This window comes from Bison bison, unplaced genomic scaffold (genome assembly GCF_000754665.1).
Source record: "Bison bison bison isolate TAMUID 2011002044 unplaced genomic scaffold, Bison_UMD1.0 scf7180017864379, whole genome shotgun sequence".
Lineage (NCBI taxonomy): Eukaryota > Metazoa > Chordata > Mammalia > Artiodactyla > Bovidae > Bison > Bison bison.
The window spans coordinates 2248799-2273034 of record NW_011494951.1 but is presented as its reverse complement, the minus strand read 5'-3'; the positions used below and the strand labels follow the sequence as shown (position 1 = coordinate 2273034).

General features: G+C 38.8%; 1 protein-coding gene across 1 annotated transcript in view; it reads right to left on the bottom strand.

Moving 5' to 3' along the window:
- Window positions 1-24236, bottom strand: part of KMT2C (lysine (K)-specific methyltransferase 2C) — a 179156-nt gene that overhangs the window by 131244 nt on the left and 23676 nt on the right. Inside the window, exons 3-5 of the mRNA XM_010857354.1 lie at window positions 21179-21379; window positions 17883-18028; window positions 16820-16929 (exon numbers count right to left, since the gene is read on the bottom strand). Coding sequence (XP_010855656.1) covers window positions 16820-16929; window positions 17883-18028; window positions 21179-21379 — 457 coding nt within the window. The remainder of the gene's footprint in view (window positions 1-16819; window positions 16930-17882; window positions 18029-21178; window positions 21380-24236) is intronic.

The following is a 24236-nucleotide window of genomic DNA, read 5'->3' as shown; positions in this document are numbered from 1 at the left end:
TACAATGTTCTCCCAAATGACTGCTCCAATTTTCACTCTCACTAGCAGAGTTTGAGAGTACGGGCCAAACCAGACCAACACTCGCTGCTGCTAAGTCGCTGCAGTCGTGTCCAACTCTGTGTGACCCCACAGACGGCAGCCCACCAGGCTCCCCCGTCCCTGGGATTCTCCAGGCAAGAACACAGGAGTGGGTTGCCATTTCCTTCTCCAGTGCCTGAAAGTGAAAAGTGAAAGGGAAGTCGCTCAGTCGGGTCCGACTCCTAAGGACCCCATGGACTGCAGCCCACCAGGCTCCTCCATCCATGGGATTTCCATGCGAGAGTACTGGAGTGGGATGCCATTGCCTTCTCCAACACTTGCTACATTCAGACTTAATTTCTGCTGATCTAATAGGTATGGAATACTATCTTAGTGCAGCTTTAATTTGCATTTCATGATTGCTAACGGGATTGTGCATCTTTTCAAAAACTTACTGGACATTTGGATTGTTGTTGTTTAGTCGCTAAGTCGTGTCCAACTCTCTTCGACCTCATGGACTATATAGCCCATCAAGCTCCTCTGTCCATGGGATTTCCCAGGCAAGAATACTGGAGTGAGTTGCCATTTCCTTCTCCAGGGGATCTTCCTGACCCAGGGATCGAACCTGCATCTTTTGCACTGGCAGGAACATTCTTTACAACTGAGCCACATGTCCCCTCCCTCTTGAACCTCCCTCCCACTCCCAAGCCCATCCCACACCTTCCATGCCACCCAGTTTTTTTCTTATTCTGAGGAATCAGCAAACCTTTCTCAAAAGGGCCAAACAATAAATATTTTATGCTTTGTAGGACAAAGGCAAAATTAAGAATATTAGACAAGTATTTCTCTACCAAGAGAGAAAATAAATTTCTACAAATTTTAAACAACTAGTAATTATTCAAAATATGATCATAATTGAATATAATTGAGGGGGTAATGTAAGCCTAATAATGAGAAGAATGGATCTGAAGAGAGGATAACACTTCATTTAATATCCCTGGTGGCTCAGAGGTTAAAGCGTCTGCCTCTAATGTGGGAGATCTGGGTTCGATCCCTGGGTTGGGAAGATCCCCTGGAGAAGGAAATGGCAACCCACTCCAGTATTCTTGCCTGGAGAATCCCATGGACGGAGAAGCCTGGTGGGCTACAGTCCACGGGGTCACAAAGAGTCGGACACGACTGAGCGACTTCACTTTCACTTTCACTTTCCAAAGCTGTAACTAAATGGATTGTAAATATTCATCTGTTCATTCTGATACACAATGAAATTTATATATCCATCTTGAAAAAATCTTCCACACAGAAGTACGGCCACATACTGATACCAATCCATAAGCATATAATTTCCTTTGGGCATATTCATCTTTGCAAGGTACTTAAAATTTTTTATTAGTCTTGATGTTTGCTTTTAGCATGTAATTATATTTCAATTAAAGCACAGGTTGAGCTTCTCAATTACATAAGTAAATGGATTCTGAAATATGGACATTTCCTTTGTATTTGCCTCAAGACCCAAAAACTGCTATTGGAACTATAGTTTGAGCTTGGAAAATATTTCTGTATCAAACTTTTGTGTGTGAATGGAGATTCTGGTTTTCACTTTTAATTTTGATGGCATGAAAAGTGTATAGAGCAGCTTGACATTACCTGTGATTCACACACTGGCTGTTGTACAAATCAATTGATCACGGTGTAGGTCTCACATGGAAGCAGTGCTCTGCCTTGTAACCTTAGGCTGAGTTCACTATCAAGTATTACCAAGTCTGCAACAGAAGTTAACTTCTACATCCATTAAGTATTTGGAGGGCAATCTTCTTCAGAAAAATTTAATCACAACCCCCAAATTTTAAAAATTGCAATAAAACATTACCACTGCTCAGTCATCAAACTGCTACACTGTAAGGCAATTCAGTCCATTCAGCTTTGATTTCCAACAAAAACTCCTAGCATTGAGATGGTGACATCCCTAAGAGCAAATGAAACTCACTGCTTTCCTATGAGTTGGGATTAGCATGGTATGTGCTCAATCAGGTTAATATTGACATACACTGTATTTTTTTCAGCATAGCTATAGTGTCTCAGCATAATAATAAATACAATGCTTTGCCATCCAATTTGGTATCAACTGAATCCACTCCACTAATGCCTCAAAAGCACTATTACTGAGGTCCATTCTTCTCGTTTCCTCTTCTTTAACATGAAAGGCATGCAGTAGTAAAAGAGAGAAGATCCCAAGAGAACACATGTGGCAATCCAAATCTGATGAGTTACGACTGGGTCTCTGTGATGTGCAGCCTGCCCACAATAATGCAGGGCGTAAGTGGTCGCTCCGGCCAAGGCTTGACCATCACTGTAGAGCAACAGGAGTCACAGATCATGTGCACAATAAACAAGTCTGTGTTCCAATAAACCTTATTTATGGATACTGTAATTTGAATTTCATATCATTTTCATGTGTGATGAAATACACTCTTTTTATTTTTTTTTTTAACATTTTAAAATAAAACCCATCTGGGCTTCTGGACCATGTACACAGATGGTGGGCTGGATCTGACCATGAGGACATATACATAATATGCTGACCTCGAATGTAGACTTCAAGGGTCCCAAGTGAAAGTCTATTATGTTAATGGCCCCTAAACCCTAACTTTTTGTCTTCCCAGCTCTACAGATGGCCAGAAACTCTCTTGACATGATCCTCCCCTCTGGGCTCTCTCTCACTCCCTCCAGTCCTCACCTCACTTCTCTAATGCCTTTAAATCTTTCTTTGAAAACAGATTTTCTAGTTATTCACAGTGGTAGGACTGTTCTACTACAAGTTTCTCTGCTACAGGTAGAGATGAAAGTAAGACATGGCTGACCAGCTACCAAGACTTACTACCAAGCTTCTGTGACCGTAACAGTATGGTGGTAGTGTCACTGGGATAAAGAATATAAACTAAAATACAGAGCTTAGAAACAAGCCATACATTTACTGAACATTTGCTAGCTGACAGAAGTAATCTTTCAAATGAGGGGGAAAACAAAGAGGTTTCAATAAATGAGGTAGTAACAAACGGCTCTCCTTATGTGAGAAAATGAAGTTGGATGCTTATATCGCACAATATATAAAAAAACATCGCTAGGGCAAAACTATAGAAATGAACTTTTGAAACACATTTTTCAGGGATATATTAGAAATTATCCCAATTGTATATTAATTATATTAACTCTATATTAATTCTAATTATATATTAGGAACTGTTTTTTATTAGGAAAAAAAACTTCATTATTCAAAATTCAAAACGTTCTAAAAGGTACACAAGGAAGTCACTTTGTGTAGAGTCACGTGGGATAAATTCCCTAGAGGCAAAGAATTTTGCCCGTTTCCTGTGTAGCCTTCAAATATTCTATGCACACTGTAATTCATGATATTCTCCACCCACCCCAAGGTTTTACAAAGGGACTCTTTATTTATAACATCCAGGAATACTACCACTTACCTCAGTGTAAAGGTAATTATATCAAACTTAATTAAAACTAAAAAGAATGATTAAAAACAAAATATGATTTTTACTAAGAGAAACACTAAGGCCAAGAACATTTTCACTAAATGGGCCTTCCAAATTTAACTATGTGTAACCGAATAGGAACATCAAACTCTTAATAGCTCTGTAACAGAAATTCCTAGTTTCCTGTTAGCTTCCACCCGACTTAAATTCTAAATAAATGGTAAGAATCAAGTTGGCAGAGCGAATGAAAACAAACCCACTGATTTTTATACTTAGGTGTACCTAAAGCATTCTGTCGTCAAACTTTCCACTGTCCTGCTATAACAGATTCTGCACTTGGTACAGCATTCTGAGGCAAGAAACCATAACTGATCCTGAGTCCTCCTCACAGCCTTGCACTTTAGAATGAAGACAGCATGTTAACTTCTTACTGTGCAAAATGAAAAAACTAGGTGCTGCTAGGTCACTTCAGTCGTGTCCAACTCTGTGTGACCCCATAGACGGCAGCCCACCAGGCTCCCCCGTCCCTGGGATTCTCCAGGCAAGAACACTGGAGTGGGTTGCCATTTCCTTGCAGACAGGTAGAACTGCTTGGTGAGGGTGTCACTTGACATTAGCTAACAATGTCAGACACAGAAGAAGAAGTCAAGATTTCTGATCCTCCCCCATTCAATACAGCAAGTATGGTTTATTTAGAAAAACATGCTATACTTTTAGGAAACTTTATCATACCCCCCCCCAAAAAAAAAAAGAAAAGAAAACACATGTGAAATCAATGGCCATATCCCCTGAAATCTATTCAGTCATTCTTAGCACCCTTCCCACAACTGGCAGGTACTCTACATGACAGCCATCTCTTCCTCCTCGGAACACGGCCAAAAGGGTTGATCGTCCTTCTATCCTCTTGCTGAACATTCTCCATCGGCAGCTTGATTTGCTCTCACAGCTAGCTAGGAACACAGTCTAAGATTCCAACCCTGACACAGTTCCAAAGACATTTCATGGGATTTAAGGCTCATTACAGTCAAACTCCTAATTTTCCCATATACTCATACTTGAAACCATGGAGGTATTTTGCAACTCCTCCACTAATTCAAAACATAACTCATTCCATCTCTACGACAATTCTATCTTCATATTTCACATATAATACCTAAATTCAGAAACTCACACTTACTGGCCTTTGATCACTGCAGCAATCCTAAGTATATCTGTGTTCAAATAAACGTCTTCAAACTTAACTACAGACAGCTGAAACGTTCAGACCTGTTAAAGCGGCTCTTCTTATTAAGAAACTTCATTAATTAAATTCCTCACGTGGAATGTGAAGTTAAGAACATTTTCCATTTCTCACTACTCCCCACCATACTTATTACCTAGTCATGCTCATGTGTGACATTCTTTCATAGTCCACATATCCCCAAATTTAAGATGATCCTTTGCCTATGACACTCCACACTCGACTATACTACAAATCTACAATAATCAAAATGGCCCTGGCACAAAAACAGACTGATCAATGGAAGAAAATAGACAGCCCACATAGTTATGGTCTATTAATCTAAGAAGAGGAAGCAAGAATACACAATGGAGAAAAGACAGTCTCTTCAGTAAGTGGTACTGGGAAAACTGGACATGTAAAAGAAGGCTATTAGAACAACTTCCTCATACCATATGCAAAAATAAACTCAAAGTGAATTAGAGACTTAAATGCAAGATCTGAAGCAATAAAACTTCTAGAAGAGAAGACAAGCAAAACACTCTTTGACATCAATTACAGCAATATTTCTTCTGGATCTGTCTCCTGAGGCAAAAGAAATAAAAGCAAAAAATAAATAAATGGGACCTAATTATAACTTTTACACAGTAAAGGAAACTATCAACAAAATGAAAAGATAACCTACTAAATGGGAGAACATTTGCAAACAGTATGACAGATAAGGGGTCAAAATCCAAAACTTATAAAAAGCTCATACAAAATATCAAAAATAAAGACTTCAATTTAAAAAATGGGCAGAAGACTAGAACAAACACTTTTCCAAAGAAGACATACAGACGGCCAACAGGCACATAAAATGCTGAACATCAAACACCTGAAAAAATAGTTATTATTGAAAAATCTGCCAATAACAAATAGACGACCCTTTGTCGAGATTTCCTGTGTCAATCTATTGACGCTTAACCCATACTCTAAAACCATCTAAAGTATTTCCTACTTTTACAAACACCCATTCCACCTTCTTCCTTCGAAGGCTCTCAGTTTTGTTCAGAGATGGCCTCTTCCAAGCAGCAATGACCTTTAGAGAGGTAGGTACCATCCCCTGCCCCAGAAGAGAATCACAGTCTAACCAAATGGTGGTTGTCCCAACACTTGTATTAGTTACTGGTTTCAAGCAATTGATGGGAACTAATTCTAATTCTAGCTAATGAGTTGTTAGGAGAAACCTGCTACAGTAGAGAAAAGCATATGGAAAGGATTTTCCTGAATTAAAACAGAAAAGCTTTTTTTTTTTTTCATTTTTTATTAAAAAAAAAAAAAGTTATAATGAGGATATGACCCTAAGAGCTCCTGCTCACCATGTTTTGATTATGAGAGAAACTGAACCAAGGAAAAGACCAACACATTGTGTGTACACAATGTAAAGACAGTCAGAACCTGGTGTCATGAAGCCAGGGAGCCACTCATCACCCTAACTGCTCATTTCCTACAGCGAAAATCCATCACTCATCAAGGTAAAACTCAACAATGCCTGACATCCAAACGGAGACCACCAGGCACACGAAGAAGCAGGGAAACATGATCTATGCCGATAACAATCTTGAAAACTGACCCCAAACGGACAGAGATGTTAACATTACCAGACAAGGACATTAAAACAGCTCTTATAAGCATATTGAATATGTTCAAAAAGCTAAGTGGAGACATGGAAGGTATAAAAAGGTCCCAGTCAAACGTCATAAAATAAAAATACCTAGGATGAAATTACACTGGATATTATAACAGCATATTAGAAACTGCAGAGGAAAAGATTAGTGAACTCAACAACAGTAACAAGATTAGTGACGCAACAACAGTAACAAGAATGATTCAATCACAGAACAGGCAGAGGAGCTGAATAAACACCTTCCCAGAGAGACACACAGGTGGCCTACAGGCACATGAACAGATGCACAATGTCACTAATCATTTGGCAAATGCAAATCCAAACTGTAGTGAGCTATCACCTCGCTAAAATGGCTGTTATCAAAAAGGCAAGAAAAAACAAGTGCTGTCAACGATGTGACAAAAAGAGAACCCTCCTACACCGCTGGCAGGAATGTAAACTGGTGCAGTCACTATGAAAAACAGTACGGACATTCCGCAAAAAATTAAGACTAAAACAATGTATGATCCAGCTGTTCCACTTAGCAATATAAAAACATGAATTCAAAGAGATATATGCATCCATATGTTTATTGCATTATTTACAGTAGAAAGATACAGAATCAACCTAAGTGCCCGTAAGTGGATGCATGAATAAAGAAGATGTGGTGTATATACCTGCAACAGAACACTACTAAGCCACTTTTTAAAGATTTTTTTAATGTGACTATCTTTATAGTCTTTTACTGAATTTGTTACATTGTTTCTGCTTCATGGTTTGGTTTTTTGCCCCCTAGGCATATGGGGAGTTTAGCTCCCCAACTAGGGATCAAACTCACAATCTCTACATCAGAAAGTGAAGTCTTAACCACTGAACTACCAGGTAAGTCCCTAAGTCACTTAATAAAAAAAAGAAAAGAAAGAAATCGTGTCACTTGTGACAACAAGAAATAACTGCCAAAGACTTTCTAACCATAATGATAACTATAGATTCACAGATCCCCAAAACTGCGACAAACCCTAAGAAACACAAAGAAAATTACACTAAGGAATAACATTATCAAATTGTCCAAAATCAGTGATCAGATCAGATCAGATCAGTCGCTCAGTCCTGTCCAACTCTTTGCGACCCCATGAATCGCAGCCAGGCCTCCCTGTCCATCACCAACTCCCGGAGGTCACCCAAACTCATGTGCATTGAGTCAGTGATGCCATCCAACCATCTCATCCTCTGTTTCCCCTTCTTCTCCTGCCCCCAATCCCTCCCAGCATCAGAGTCTTTTTCCAATGAGTCGACTCTTCGCATGAGGTGGCCAAAGTGTTAGAGTTTCAGCTTCAGCATCAGTCCTTCCAATGAACACACAAGACTGATTTCCTTTAGAATGGACTGGTTGGATCACCTTGCGGTCCAAGGGACTCTCAAGAGTCTTCTCCAACACCACAGTTCAAAAGCATCAATTCTTTGGCACTCAGCTTTCTTCACAGTCCAACTCTCACATCCATACATGACCACAGGAAAAACCATGGCCTTGACTAGACGGACCTTTGTTGGCAAAGTAATGTCTCTGCTTTATAATATGCTATCTAGGTTGGTCACAACTTTCCTTCCAAAGAGTAAGCATCTTTTAATTTCATGGCTGCAGTCACCATCCGCAGTGATCTTGGAGCCCAAAAAAATAAAGCACAGAACAAAAACAAGGATGACACCAGCCTATGCCATCCTGTGTCAGAAACAACATAAACAAGAAGAGTGAATCATCACATCTTTAAAGTACTGGGATGAAGAGTCACCTAGATTTCTGAACTTGGCAAACATGCGTTTCAAAGGAAAACAGAAGCACTTTGGAAATAAAAATGCTGAAAGAATCTATCACCTTGCAGACCTGCCCTGCAAGAAATGTTAAAGGACTTCAGGCAGAAAGAAAATGATATGTGGGTCGACACCAAGGAATGAAGAGACTAGCATTGGTAAGTAACTCAGATGGTAAGTAATCTGCCTATAATGCAGGAGACATGGGTTTGATCCCTTGGTCGGGCTCTTGAGAAAGCAATGGTAACCCACTCCAGTATTCTTGCCTGGAGAATTCCATGGGCAGAGGAGCCTGGAGGGCTACAGCTCGTGGGGTCACAAAGAGTCAGACTGAGCGACTAACAACACAGTACAATACAATATTGGTAAATACATAGGTAAGTATATTTTAAAATCTTTTTATCATTTAATTCTCTTTAAAAGATATGTTTACTCAAAAAAGAGCAGTATCTTAAGGAGTTTATAACATGTGAAAGTCAAATGTATGACAAAAGCACAAAGTACAGCAGAGAGAGTGGAAAGAAGTGAAAGCACAGTTTTATAATACACACAACTACATAATACCTAATTCAGGGTGGGCTGTGTAAGTGAAAGACGCATACTAGCAATCTTAAAGGAATCAATACAACAACAAGGCTTACAGACATACATTGAAGGGAGTGCACATTCAATTCCAGACCACCGAAGTAAAGCAAGTGACACAAACTCTGCTTCCCAGTGCACATAAAAGTTACATTTATACTGTACTCTGTTAAGTGTCCAACGGCATTCTGTCTAAAAAGAAAACAATGTACATATCTTAATTTAAAAGTGCTTTACTGCTAAAAGGTGCTAACCATCATCTCTGCTTTAAGCAAGTCATAATCTTTTTGCTGGTGGAGGGTCTTGTCTTGACGTTCAGTGGCTGGTATCTGATCAGGGTGGTGGTTGCCGAAGGTTGGGATGATTATGGAGATTTTTTAAAGATAATAATGAAGTTTGTAAAGTCAACTGACTCTTGCTTCAACCAACAATTTCTCTGCAGCATGCAACACTGTCTGACAGCATTTTACCCATAGTAGAACTTCTTTCAAAACTGGAGTCAATCCTCTCAAATTCTGCTGCTGCTTTGTCAGCTAAATTCATGGAATAGTCTAAATCTTCTGTTGTCATTCCAACAGTCTTCACAGCATCTTCGCCAGGAGTAGATTCACTCTCAAGAAACCACTCTCTTTGCTCATCCATCAGAAGCAACTTATCTGCTTGAGTCTTATCGCGAGACTGCAGCATCTCAGTCACATCTTCAGGCTCCACTTCCAATTCTGGTTCTCCTGCTGTATCCACCACATCTGCAGTTACTTCCTCTGCTGAGGTCCTATGGCCCTCAAAGTCATCCACGAGGGCTGGAATCAACTTCTTCCCAACTCCTGTTAAGTTGTCATGGCATCTACAATGGTAAGTCCTTTCCAGAAGGTCAAGTGACTCTGCCCAGATCCATCAGAAGACTCACTACCCATGGCAGGTATAGCGTTATGAAACTTATTTTCTCAAATAATAAGCCTTGAAAGAGAGAATTACTCATTGATCCGTGGGCTGCAGAATAGCTGTGTTCACCAGCATGAGAACATTAATCTCCTTATACATCTCCATCAGAGCTCCTGGGTGACCTGTTCATTGAACTGTCAATGAACAGTAGTATTTTCAAAGAACACTTTCTTTCTCTGAACACTAGATATTAACAGTGGGCTTAAAATATTCAGTAAACCATATTGTAAACTGATGCGCTATCATCCATAAATATTGCTGCATTTATACAGTGTAGGCAGAGTAGATTTAGCATAATTCTAAAGGGATCTAGGATTTTTTTTTAATCGTAAATGAGCACTGGCTTCAAGTGAAAGCCATCTGTTGCACTACCCTAAACAACAGAGACAGTCTGTCTTTCAAAGGTTTGAAGCCAGGTACTGACTTCTCCTCTCTAGCTATGAAAGTCCTTGATGGTGTCTTTTTCCAATAGAAGGCTGTTTTGTCTACACTGAAAATCTGCGGTTTACTGTAGCCAACTTCATTATAATTATCTCTCCTTAGATCTTTTGGAAGATCTATAGCTTCTACATCAGCACTGGCCGCTTCATGTTGCACTTTTAAAGTTATCAAGATAGCCCCTTTCCTCAAACCTCATGAACCAACCTCTGCAGCCTCAAGGTGTTTTTCTATAGCTTTTCCCAGCCTTTGTAGAGTGGAAGAGTTAGGGCCTTGCTCTGGATTAGGCTTTAACTTTAGGGAATTCTGTGGCTGAACTGCCCTTCTATCCAGGACACCAAACTTTCTCCATAACAACAGTAAGGCTGTGTTGCGTTTTTATCATCTGTGCCTTCACCAGAGTAGCACTTTTAATTTCCTGAAAGAACTTTTCCTCTGCATTCATAACGTGGCTAACTGTTTGGCGCAAGAGGCCTAGCTTTCAGCCCATCTCAGCCTTCCGTGTCTTCCTCACTAAGCCTAATCTCTTCTAGCCTTTGATTTAAAGTGAGAGATGTTAAGACTCTTCCTTTCGCTTGAGCACTTAAGAGACCACTGTAGGGTTATTAACAGGCCTAATTTCAGTATTGTTGTGTCTGAGGGAATAGGGAAACCTGAAGAGAGGGAGAAAGACAGGCGAATGGCTAGTAGTGGGTCAGGGTAGAGAGAGGAGGGCAGAACTAGATTCCATGTGCCACAACTAAAGATCCCAAATGCTTCAACAAAGACCCAGCACAGCTGAAATACAAAATAAATTTTTTTTTTTTAATGCATGCAAAAGGAATGAACAGATAAACACAAATGGGGCAGAGAGAAAGACTTTATTAAATATGTATAGCCTCAATATTACAAATAAAAAGCAGAAGATTGTCAGGTTAGATTTTTTTTTGTTGTGCTACTGCAAGAAACATGCTCTAAATATTAAAATACGAATAGGGTAAAATAAAAGGATGGAATTACATATACCGTATTTACATTAGTCAAAAGAAAGCTGGGATGGGTATGTTAACATCAAAGTAGCTTTCAGAGTCAAATACAGGATTTTTCTGTTACAGTCACAGGTATCCTTATCAATAGCTTCCCTTTGATCGAAGTTTACGAAGTTCTTTTAATGTAACCACTAAATCTGTCACAGCCTCCCCAGGATGTGGAATAACTCATTGCTGTAAACTAACAAGCACCTACTATAGTTCTACAGACAGAAACATGTTGAAACTGATACACAATCCAACTTTATTTCAATGCAAAAAAAAAAAAAGGGTGGGGGGGTGTGATGTTTAACACACATGCCCAAGACTACCATTCCTAGAAAGGCCTGCCTGCCTAGATGGGAGGCTAGGTTTGGAGAGGGTTCCCACGGCTCCCGAGGTGATAAGGGCAATTTACTGTGCCTGGATTATCTGTGCAAACAACGTGGCCTTCCCTTCTGGTACGTGACAGGCAGGAGGGCCTACACGACCAGCCCCCAGTAAAGACCTTGAGCGTCTCAGGGCAGAAGCACCAGACACGTCGCCGAATTTCCCTTGCTGGAGGACAAAGGTGCTGTGTGGGACCCCTCACGGGAGGGAGAGCACCGAGGAAGCCTGCACACAGATTTTTCCAGACCTCGTCAACATCTTTTCCCATTAAGATCTTTCTACCACATCAGGGCAGTAAGCCTCAGCCATAATTACAACTCTGTGACAAGGCCCTTGAGTCTGAGTCAGTCTCCAGTGTAGATGTGGTCTTGAGAACCCCTCAACACAAACACAAAATTCAGGTATGCGAATGTTTCCTTCCTCTTAAAAAAGTGTAAGGTAAAATGAAGACTAAATAACTGATACTTTTTTATTTTACACTGCAAAGCACTAGGATTATATAAAAAACAATATTAGATAACATTATTCATAAAACAGGTACCTGGGACCATCTTACATATATAGAGACCATGTTTTCAATGATCTTATATAAACCTACTTTCAACTGGTTAGAGAAGTGTGTGGAGATTTTTATTGTCATTGTCATTAAGGCTTTTTAAACAAAAATTACATTTATATTACATTGTTTTCCTACATTGTAAATCTGTACTCCCACCTTATTACAGAAAAGCTATTTCTGTTCTCTTTTTCAGTCTACAAAAAGAGCCCAAAGTACTTTTTAAAAAACTTAAAACTCTTCTTGTAGAAATTAGTTGGTTTTTACACGGACAAGTGGTACAAAATCAGCAGAACACAATGGAATTGCAATATGTCCTTAGTCGTTCAGTTGTGTCTGACTCTTCGACCCCATGGACATAGCCTGCCAGGCTCCTCTGTCGTTGGAGAGTTTCCAGGCAAGAATATGGAGTGGGTTGCCATGCCCTCCTCCAGGGCATCTTCCCAACCCAGGGACTGAACCCAGGTCTCCCACACTGTAGGCAGATTCTTTACCGTCTGAGCCACCAGGGAAGCCCAATGATGAGGGTGAAGAAAACACGAGAAATTATCGATTCTAAGTGGAAAGCTGCTACAAGTAATGTTTTAATGTTTGTCAGTACCCCCAGGAATCCAAAGAGGAAATTAAAAGAGAAGAGTTTAGCATATTCTTCTATCTAGCAAAAGATAAAGGTTCCCGTGGAAACACTGAAGAACAATCTGAGGGAAATTCCAGAAAAACTGAACTGCTTGATACTGAATGCAATTTAACAACTGAGGGAAATAATGTATTAGTTTATAAAATGGGAACAATGTTGCTGACTGCAGGGGGGCTCGTCAGCCTCAGCACTACCGCGGCTGGGTTCCCTCTGTGCAGCGCGCGATGGCTGGCAGTGGCCACTAGGTGCCAGCAGCGCACTCCCCTCCCTGGACCGCTGCGCTCAGCACTGCCCTTCATCGACAGACTCCACTCAGGACCCACTCATCCCAGAGATGGCTCCTTGTGCTCCAGGTACTTTGTGAGGCACCAGAGATAAAATGACAAGCCAACACAGTATCCACGCTCTCGCAACACCTACAGCCCTAGTGGGGGCACCAAAAGTAATTAAATGCTCTCACGGTAACAACATAAATTGACACATGTTGGTAAGTGACAGAAAGGAGAGATACATATGTTCCAACGACAAATAGGACACGTACTCAAACATTTCTTTCTTAAAAGATGTGAACAACCCAAAAGTTTAGAGCGTACAGACAACCCCATCTGAGCTTTGCATCTTGTTCTTTTCCATCATCATAGATTGAAAGGTCCAATTCTACTTGTTTATTTCAGCATCTGTCGAAGGCTTTTTAAAAAAGGATTCCCACAAAAATAGGGAGGTCTAAACAGAGGCACCTGTTTTCAACGACCATTTTTCAATCCCAGCCAAACTTCTCAAAAATTAGCCAGCAGAGTTTCACTTTCCAGAGTCAAAAAATATTAATTTTTAACAAATGGGTTTAAAACATACATCAACGCTTTAAAATATTTTACTCAGGAAATTCTGTGTCCAGGATTTTTTGGCAACAAATGTGAGAATATTTTGTTGTTTGAGTACAAACTTTCATTGTTTCTGGCAATAAACTAACAATAGACACAGTTCCAAACATCTGTTACCAAAATGCTCACCTGGTAACATGTTACCAAAATACCCCCAGCAAATATTTCTTTGAGAAGTCATTGCATTCTCATTGCTGAAACATCACCTTTATCTTGAAGAGGCAGATTAAATGTTTATTTTCTTTACAGAGGCAGGTACCGTAATTTATTCAGTCACATGCTGTCCTAATAAGGGTCAACAAATTTGTAACACTTTTTTTTTTTTGTAAAATAAAGCCTGTTCTGGGCTCAACAGCACTTTTACATACTTTGCCCCTAAGGAACCTTTTGAGATTTCAAAGTCATTGTCACACCTCCCCACCCTCATCACTTAAGCAGAACTATAAAGATGTCCTCTATTTTAGAAGGGTTCTTCTGACAAGTATAAATGTATAAATGTGAGTAAAATTCACCACAGTGGTGACCTCCTTTAACACTCTGGCACTTATTTTTTTCTCATAACTATGAATGATTCCATGAATGATCTTTAGTGCTATTCATTTAGGCCACAAACATTTACTGAGGAATGACCAAAACAGAAAAAGACAGTTATCAGAATGGCACTATTATGTAGTGAGGAGAGACAGACAAGACTATTAAGTAAATGCACACTGTGTTAGAGGCCGCTAAGTACAGAGGAGAAAACAGTCCACCAGGGGTGTGACGGGAGGAGGCACCTGAATTTTCAACAGGGAGCCCCGCAAAGACCTCACAGATAAAGAAAACTTGAGTCAACACCTAGAGGGGACGAGGGAGGAAGCCATGCATGTGTCTGAGGAGAGCAGTCAGCAGAAAGGGAACAGGAACTGCAAAGGCCCAGAGCTGGACAGTTCTCAGTAAGACCGCGGAGGTCAGGGCGGCTGAAGGAAGCGAGGGAGGGGAAGGGTTACTGCGAGCAATGTCTCAGAAGTGCCCATGGGGATCGTGAAGATCAGGGAGGCCCAGCTGGTCAGTAGCAACTCGCTTTTTTTTTTATTCTTAATAAAATGGGAAGTAGCTGGAGAGTGTTAAGCAGAGAAGTGATGTAACTTGACCTTCGCTACTTATTTATCTATTTACCAGTGTGGATCACTCTATGGATGAAAACCCAAGACTATCGTTAATTTTTGTTATTGCTCAAGTTGGTCCAGCTCTTAGGAGCTCCTTGAGGTTGGCTCCTATGCTTTCAACAAGTCCCCGTCTCAGTCAGCACTTCCTTGCTTTCTGGCACCTGGTCGTTCCCTGCACCGTGAGCCACTTCCAAGAGCCTTGGTCCTTTTTATTGGAGAACGCTGGTTACAAACCAAGATCTGGGCACTTGACAGGCTCATTGCTAGAAGTCATTCCTTCTGTGCTTTCAGAAGGGACAGAGCTAGGAGATACACACATGCATACTAACACCTGCATACACATATACCTAGATTTCAGTATCTGTCCACATAAATACTAAAAACCATGAGTTTATATTGATACCTCTGATAACTCCATTCTAACACCACAACAATCATTTTAGAATAGTACTCGCTAGATTACAGCATGTATGTGCAGTTTTTGTTTGATTTTGTCTTTAGCTTTATGGGTATCTAGTCAATACACTATTTTTCAGGGCTCAGTTTCTTCTCTACCCTTCACTGTGAATTTGGCTATTCCTTTTAAGGTTCCCCCAGAGCCCAGACAGCTGTAATTGCTTATTTACAGGGTAGGTGAAACACTCCTATGGTTCCAAGAGTCAGAGCTGTACAAAAAGATATATATAGCTTCTTCAACCATTCTATTCTGTGCGGTTATTTAGGTTGTTTACAGTACTTTGAAAATTAAACAGTGCTAGCAAGTATTAACCTTTAATGGCACAAGTTTCTGTATTAGTGAAGGCATATTTTCAGGACAGAATCTCAGAAAGGTCCAAAGATAAGTGCATATATAGTTTGTGAGGCACTACCAACCTTCTCGCCAAGATATGCACCCATTTGCATTCCTGTCAACAGGCATATGAGTGCCCATTTCCCTATGGCCTTATCAAAAATAAGCTGCTACAGTTCAACAACCCAACACCACAAAGTGCCTTTTCACTTTTCTTCACTGCCTTTCCTATAATGCTTCTGCTTCTCACTGTCCAAAAATATTCCAAAACTACTTTTAAGAAGCTCAGGGAAGAACCAGCTCCATGACCTATCACAATGATGACCTGGCCATCAAATATGCTCAGACTATGGAAATCATTACCGGGCATTATACTGTTCAAAATGTGGTAATAATGTAAGCCTTTAAATGTAAGGTCACACTTCCAAAACAAACACTCTAACTTGACTAAGTTTAGAGGTGAGAGTTACTCATCCATTTAAATTAGGTCAATTTGATCATCTGAGTAAAGTAAATGTTACAGTAACTGAATAATTACTTAAATCTAAATCCTTGTCTCAACTATGCCTTTGAAAGGTTTATCTGTATTAAATCTGTATAATTTCTATGGCAAAAAATTCCACTTTTAATATTCCTTTGGAAGGCCTCTTTTCACTTCTCCCAAACATATTTGTCAAAAACCAAGGGGAATTTTTAAGCAGCAAAGCAGTTTTACTTCACAGGGTTTGTTGCTTTATAGATAGAAGGTAAATGCTACATTTATTTTTTGATTGAAAGTCACAGTGAAAGCTCTGAAAGATGGCAGACTGTGTATATGGTATCGCTTTGGGATAGTGCCAGAAAGACAAACCAAACTGCCAACTTGACTGAAAAGAAATTATTTTAATCAATTTTTAAAATAGCAAACAGAACTAGCTCACATTGTGGACTAAAGATGTGTCAAATCCTGTCTCTCCTAATTTAAATCTTCGTCAAAGAGTTTTGTCTTAAAAGTGTAAGATGCCTAAGTACAGTCAGTAATCTCTGTTTCTAAAAATTTTAATTTCTTATTTAAATGTAAATTATTTAAAGATTAGTGTTTATTGCACAACTTAACATACTATATAATCTAGTGGTCTGCACAAACTACTCTTGGATATCAATAATTTCCTATTTTAAGGGTTTTTACATTACAGTAATCATTTAATAAATTTTACAAGTGGATCTTTATGTTGACACAGCAAATGTTATAAAGTTGTGGTTTAAATATGTGTTTCTTGTACTTACTTCTGTGCTCCCTGAGACAACAGCTCTGTCCACGTTCACTAATAACGGTTCTTCCATCTGGCACACCCCCAGTGACCACTCCACACAACGGTGGTGAGCCCAACAAGTGCCTAACATGGTTAAAGTGAAAAGAAGCAAATAAGTAAACATTAAACATACTAACGCTGATAAGTAAAGATGTAAAACCCTTCCGTCGATTCTAACGTGTGAATATACAATGCATCCTATATTTGTGCTTCCACTAAAGCAGCCCTTCTCAAAATGCATCATCTGGGAACTTGTGATAAATGCAAATCTTAGATCACAACCAAGACCTACGAATCAAAACCTCCTGCCACGGTGCCCAGAAAGCTATGTTAGCAAACCCCCCAAGTGATTCTAATGCACACTGTATTAATGACTGTTTCTTCAAGAAATTAGTTTCTAGTAATTCTATTTAAATATTACTATATTTTTATTTGATATATTTACATAACTATAAAGGAAATGTATTTCTTACTTTATGACAAACTACATATACCCACTCTTCCACTGCATTCCACACCAATCATCGATAACAGCTCAGTCTTTAAATTCTTTATCACTTGAACAATTACATGCAATTCAACTGCAGAATGAAATTTACTCAAAGCCCCAACAGCACTGAGTCATAAATATGGGCTACTACACTGTATTACAGGACATTCACACGGCTAAGATCTATTATCCTTCACCCCTACTTTAGGAAAACCCAGACTGCTATGGTCCCAAGTTTTCACAGATTCCTTTATAATCTCTCTTTCTGCAATTGTCAGATTTCCATGGCAGTGCTGTCTACACAAGTGAAATGCAAATATTTATAAAAGCATCCACAGCCCAGTTATGGCCCTGTGCAGATGCTAAATAAGTTAAACATAATTAGACAATTTTTTTTTACCTAAGCAGGCATACTTAACGAAGATGTTTTTAACAACAGTGATAATTACTTCTAGATGAATGCTATTTACTATTAAGTTGATAATTGGCTCAAGTTAAAAAGCCTTGCAGAATCAAGAGGTAGCTATTATTGAAGACTGGCTCATACCTGTAGGATCAAATAAGGCTTGGACGTCAATGGCATCAGGAAGGCCAACCAGACTGAGCTCGTCCCACAGTTTACCAGGCTGGTCGTCTGAAGCAGTCTGCGTGCTCACACTGACACGAGTCGCGACACTCTGCTGAGGCCGTTCCCTGGAAAAGAGAACACAAAACAGACATGAAAGTGAGAAAAAGGAGAAAACAGTTTCGCTTCGTAACGACTTAAATATAAGGTATTGCCAAATCAATTTTAATTTATTTTGCATAAACTGCTTATAAAATAACTTCTAGGATATATGTCATTGTTCATAGCATTAATATTAATATAAAACTGGGTAGCTATATTATATATCATGTAAGCAACAACTAAAAAAAAGTCTCCAAATCCATAAGGAAATGTTATAAATCTGTAATTTTTTAATTGATACTCTACTATTCTAGTCAGGAACTGTATGTTGTCATATAAAATGAATATTCCCTTTGGCCTTACTTAAATGCTTAAAAAACATAACATGAGCAAATCAGAAATCTCTAACATGCTTTATGGCAAGGGCTACCAACAACAGAGCCGGCAGTTAAGTTTACAGAAAGAAAGGTTATTTCCCAGGGGAAGGAAAACCCACTACGAAGTGTGACGAGGGAGGCAAGGGGAGGGGAACGTGTCAGCAATCTTGACAGCCGATCTATGCCGCGACGCTACATGTACCCTCCGCTAAGACTTCACCTCATAAACCGCAAGTCAAAAGCAAAACCAAAATAGCTACTGGTGACTTGGGAATAAGGGAAATAGTGTAACAACAGCTAAAAGTTCCTGATAAAAGTGAATGCTGAATAAGATACGCCACAGATGGGAGGTTTCATACTTTGAAAGCCCTAGAACTTCAGATATTCATTGAGATTGGTAAGTAAACAATGACTGTTAATGTGTCTAACAGTAAACACGGGAAATCAGATGGTTGGCACTAAAACTTCAATTTTCTCCTGATATCAAAGTATTCAGCCCGATGATAATTTTGGATTAAGTCACTATTGAATATAGATTATAACTCACTGCACATCTGTCTGCTGGATATTTATCATGATTCCTATTAAGAGAAAATCAGCACAATGACCAGGGAACTAAACTTTTTTATACCTGGAATCATTGAAAGAGAAAAAGTATTAACATTTTTCAGTAAGTACATTTAAATATCAAACCATGTACAAAATAACCAGTATTTTTTATGTGCAGCATTAGAAATGCACAGACTCACTTTTTTTTTTAAAGTTCACCATGCTATGCTAATTCCAAATCTCATTTTTATGAATGCCCACGGTGAACCAAATGAGAACAAACCTTCCTATAAATATGATCGCGCCCTTCCTGAAAATGCACCTTCATTACTAGTCACTGCCAATTTATCAGGAGGAAAAAAAAGAACAACAGTTTGTCTATAACGATGAACGTACTGTTTGAACATATTTTCTTTACACCAGAATTTGATGGGGGCACAGATATAAAAACCAATGGAATGACTAAACATTCTATTACTAACCAGTTCCTAACCAGTAGGTTAGTCAAATTTGACCTTAAGTATTTACAGTCAGTGTGTATGCAGACAATGTGATGCCAACCCTAAGGGTGACAGGAGCCCAGCTTAGGAAAGAGCAGAAACACACATTACCCAGCCCCCCAACAAAGTTTAAGTCTAAAACAAACCAAAAAGAGAGGAAATGATTCCTTGATTATATATTCTTATATTTAGTACACTATGAGGGAAAAACTATTTTAAAATCCTGCTTTTCAAATTAAAAAAATTAACTGGCTGTCTATCTGGATTACAACTCATTAGCAACATAAATATTATAAATATTTAAAATCATTACCAAGCTAAATGATTTCCAAATTTTGCAAACATGTTTTATTCCTAAGGTCCATTAACTGGCCTGTTATCATCACTTAATAACTTGTTAAACACTTAAGTGCATATAAAGACTTTCACTAAACCAAGGTTATTTTTTACATAATTATTTTTAGCTCATAAAAGTTTTCATTAAAAATTAACTAAGCTTATAAAATAAATAAATGAAACCCAATTGTACTTCCCAGAACAGTTCTTTATTAATTGCCATCATTCAAAGCAGAACATCAGTATATCAGATATAACCTGGTCCAGTCTATTAAATTTACTAATGACTGATGGACTTTGGAAGTTTCCTGGACTTCTGATACAGTTTATTAGAATGTGAGCACTCAGTTGATCACAAAAGGTAAAGCAAGCCACGGCCTTTAAAACATCAAAACTCTAAATACAATACTTCTGAACTTCCTTAAGCTGTTCCACCTTAAATTCTTTTAAAAGAGTTTTTCTTGTTATTGTTTCATTTCCTACTTCTGGTCTTTAAGGCTTTGGCAGCAGTCCAGAAGAAGGAGCCAATCAAATAAGTACAACACAACAATGCCTCAGTACTTAACTCTGGCCACCAGCCAGGCAGGCACTTGGGTGATTACATCATCACCCTCAAGGGCCAGAGCTGGTGAGCCTTCCAAGCTAAATTAATTTTTACACTTTCTCATCAACCACAGAAACTTCTACTCCCTCAACTACTAGAGCCAAGTCCACGTATGAAGATGGCCTTCAAAAAAAACTAAAACATATAAAAAAAAATTTAACTCCAAAAATAAACATATTAAGATAGGAGTTTTAGGGAACTAAAACATCCATGAATATAGACATACATGTATGATTATACAAACAGTAAATGTTTTTTAATTACATTTGATTTATAACTATATACTTATATGTAAATTCTTTGATTTAAAAAAGATCTTTAACTTTAGAAAGGGTAGCTGTGTTATAGTGTAAGTGTTTATAGGATGGTTCACCATTCTCTAAAGCGTAAACACAAATAAATAAATGACACTTAAAGGACAAGACTAGTAAAAACCACTTTGGTTTTGCTATTCTGTTATGTTATATTCTTACAAACTATTTAAAACATTTAGAAAAAGGAAAGAAAGATCTCATTAATTCTTAAAAATTGTCATTCCATTTATATGAATCCCCTCTAGGCTTATATTATGTTCTTTAAAGTTTTCTTCTTTTTTGTTAATATACAACTAAATGTTTTTTTAAATCAAGAAAATTTTGAGAAAATGAATGTTTGCTGGGTTAATGGTGAGTCATAAAGCATTGTATGGACGTTGGAAACACAAGAAATCATTTGGTAACAATCCCATTCATACAGTCTTAAACATTTCAATGAAAATAAACTATATATAGTCTTACTGCATTTGACCCATTTATATTCCAAATCGCTTACTTTCTCTGTCCTCTTTGTTTTCGTGGTGCCGAGTTTTGTGTTTTCTCACAAGTTCCGTTGCTGTTGTCATCAACATCTTTCTTGTTAGAAGGCTGATTTTTCCATGGCAAAATAAACCCAGGCGTTACTCTAAATTGTTTTAAGTCTCCTTGTCCTAAGGAACTTTTTTCACCACAGTAACAAAAAGCGCAGAGCTGTTCACTGGCAAAATGAAAAGGAAGAAAGACAGAGAAGTAGTTTTATTTAATGATTTCAAGTTCCAGACAACTGCAGAAATACTTGTGCTTTAAAATTAAATACTATCTTTAGTGCAAGCTAAGTGTTTACATCTATAGTAATTATAAATTTACAATTCTGTTTTTCTACAGCATGATTTTTAGAAATAGTAAATATACCAAAATATTATATTTTGTACTTAGAAAAACAATTTTCCTTTAAATCTGACTCCAAAAAAAAAATCAAAGTATTAAAAAGGAATAAAGTAAAAGCTAAGGTTGGACAAGAGGGTATGGTTTAATGGCCACTCAATTATATCCCAGCTGTGTAAAGCAAGGGGTAACCAAATTTTATTTAACCAGATGGAACACACACACAGAGATACACAAATACAAATGTAAGCCGGCTAATGAGCAGTTAGTGGTGGAGGGGAGGAAGGGGTGCACAGGGTCTGAGCGCAGTGGGAACCGGATGAACCTAGAGTGGTGAGGCCTTTCATTTGCTACACTGTAACCAAGGCAGGGATAGGACATCAAACACTGATCAAAACTCAGGACTATGTAAGGCAAGAATGAACACTACTGCAGCTGTGAACTGTAATACTAAGATCAATACTGGCTTATCAGTTGTAACAAAGATACCACACTAACGCAACATGCTGACAACAGGGGAAACGGAGGCACAGGAGGGTTGGGAATGGGGAATCTGCCATCCGCTTAATTTTTCTGTAAACCTGAAGTTGTTCTAAACAATAAAATCTATTATTTTTTTTTTAAAGAGACCACTTTAAAAGCTAAAGGACAAAAAAAACAATATATATTTATGGAAAATATACTTAGTAAGGGATCTTAGGAACAAAACAGGATGAAAAAGAACCACTCCTCTTGGATGTATTTTCTCTTCACAACATACGCATGGCTGCTGCCCTCAACTCTTTCTTCTCAAGTATTGAAGTTCCCACCATCACCTCTGTAGTCTCTACCCCAGTCTTGCATTAACAGGGGATAGGAATTATCTACAATCTTTTCAGATAATGTTTAACAGAAGTTAAATTCATAGTGGACCTCTCGACAAACTGCCTTTTTTAAAAAAAAACAAGTTACCTATTTTAAGTTTTTCCAATATTATCTATTTCCATTTTGTAATAAATGTGCTGCCTATTGATACACACACACACACACACACACACACACAATTACATGTAGTCTATTTTCAGAAAAATAAAGTCCAATGTGGGAAAAGTGTTCTTGCCTCAAGGATGCTATCCACCAATATCCTTAGCCAGTATTTTATTAATTTTTAAGTTTTCTTATTTATAATTTTCTTTAAGCTATTAAAATTTACGTTTTCTTCAGCATACCCTGTTTCTGGTTTGTTTCGTCCTCTAGAAACATTACCTATGAGGAGCAACAATCAGATGGACATCAACATCAACTGACTAGGAAATGGAGCAATACTTTTAAAGCATTAATACTAACAAAGAATAGTTTAACCTTCAATTTATATCCAAAACTATCGCTCAAATGTGACGGTATATTGAAATTATTCCCAAGTCTCTGTTCAGTTCAGTTCAGTCGCTTAGTCATGTCCAACTCTTTGCAACCCCATGAACCGCAGCACGCCAGGCCTCCCTGTCCATCACCAACTCCTGGAGTTCACCCAAACCCATGTCCATCGAGTTGGTGATGCCATCCAACCATCTCATCTCCGTCTATCTCATCCTCATTCTTCTCCTCCTGCCCTCAATCTTTCCCAGCATCAGGGTCTTTTCAAATGAGTCAGCTTTTCGCATCAGGTGGCCAAAGTAATTGGAGTTTTAGCTTCAACATCAGTCCTTCCAATGAACACCCAGGACTGATCTTCTTTAAAATTGACTGGTTGGATCTCCTTGCAGTCCAAGGGACCCTCTAGAGTCTTCTCCAACACCACAGTTCAAAAGCATCAATTCTTCAGCACTCAGCTTTCTTTATAGTACAACTCTCACATCCATACATGACCACTGGAAAAAGCACAGCCTTGACTAGACAGACCTTTGTTGGCAAAGTAATGTCTCTGCTTTTTAATATGCTGTCTAGGTTGGTAATAACTTTCCTTTCAAGGAGTAAGCGTCTTTTAATTTCATGAGTACAATCACTGACCTCAGAAATTTCACCACACAACAGACCCACAACAAAAATATTTTTAGAGAAATATTCAAATTATTAAAGAAATAGGAAATGTTACAAGAGATGCAGGATATAAAGATGGACAACCCAGAGTAATTTATTGCTAAGTTTAAAGGATGCGCAAGGGAAATTCCTGGCTTCTGCTCTGGAGGTGGAAAGTCACGGAGAGCTCTGGCCCCATGGTCACAACATACAAATTCACTTTTCTTGAACATTTCTGATTACAGGAGTCACAGAGCAGCCAATTCACCTTCAACTGAACGAAAGGTGCTTCCAAGAAGACAGGAGACACAAGCACTTGCTTAACCTGAGGGAGAGGCCCCCGACATCGTATAAGCAGGCTTATGAATTCAGTGACAATTTTATAAACTGCTCCAGGCCAAGAGGAGGCGGTATGAGACTACACAGCATCTGGGACTTGCAGACACATGGGGAATTATAGCCCAATCACCAGCTTCTCTCCGCACCCCTCCCCAGGGGCTCAGGGCCACCACTGGGGCCTGGGGAAGAGCCCTGGGAACACACCAGTCACGGGACAAGCCTGGGGGCAGAAGCGCAGCAACTTGGGGAGGAAGACACAGAGACCCAGCCAGATCTTCCTCCTCCACTTTCCCAGGGAGAACAAAAGCCAAGGACTGGCAGAGAGAGAGAGAAAAAGTTTCCACCTGCAAAGCTCA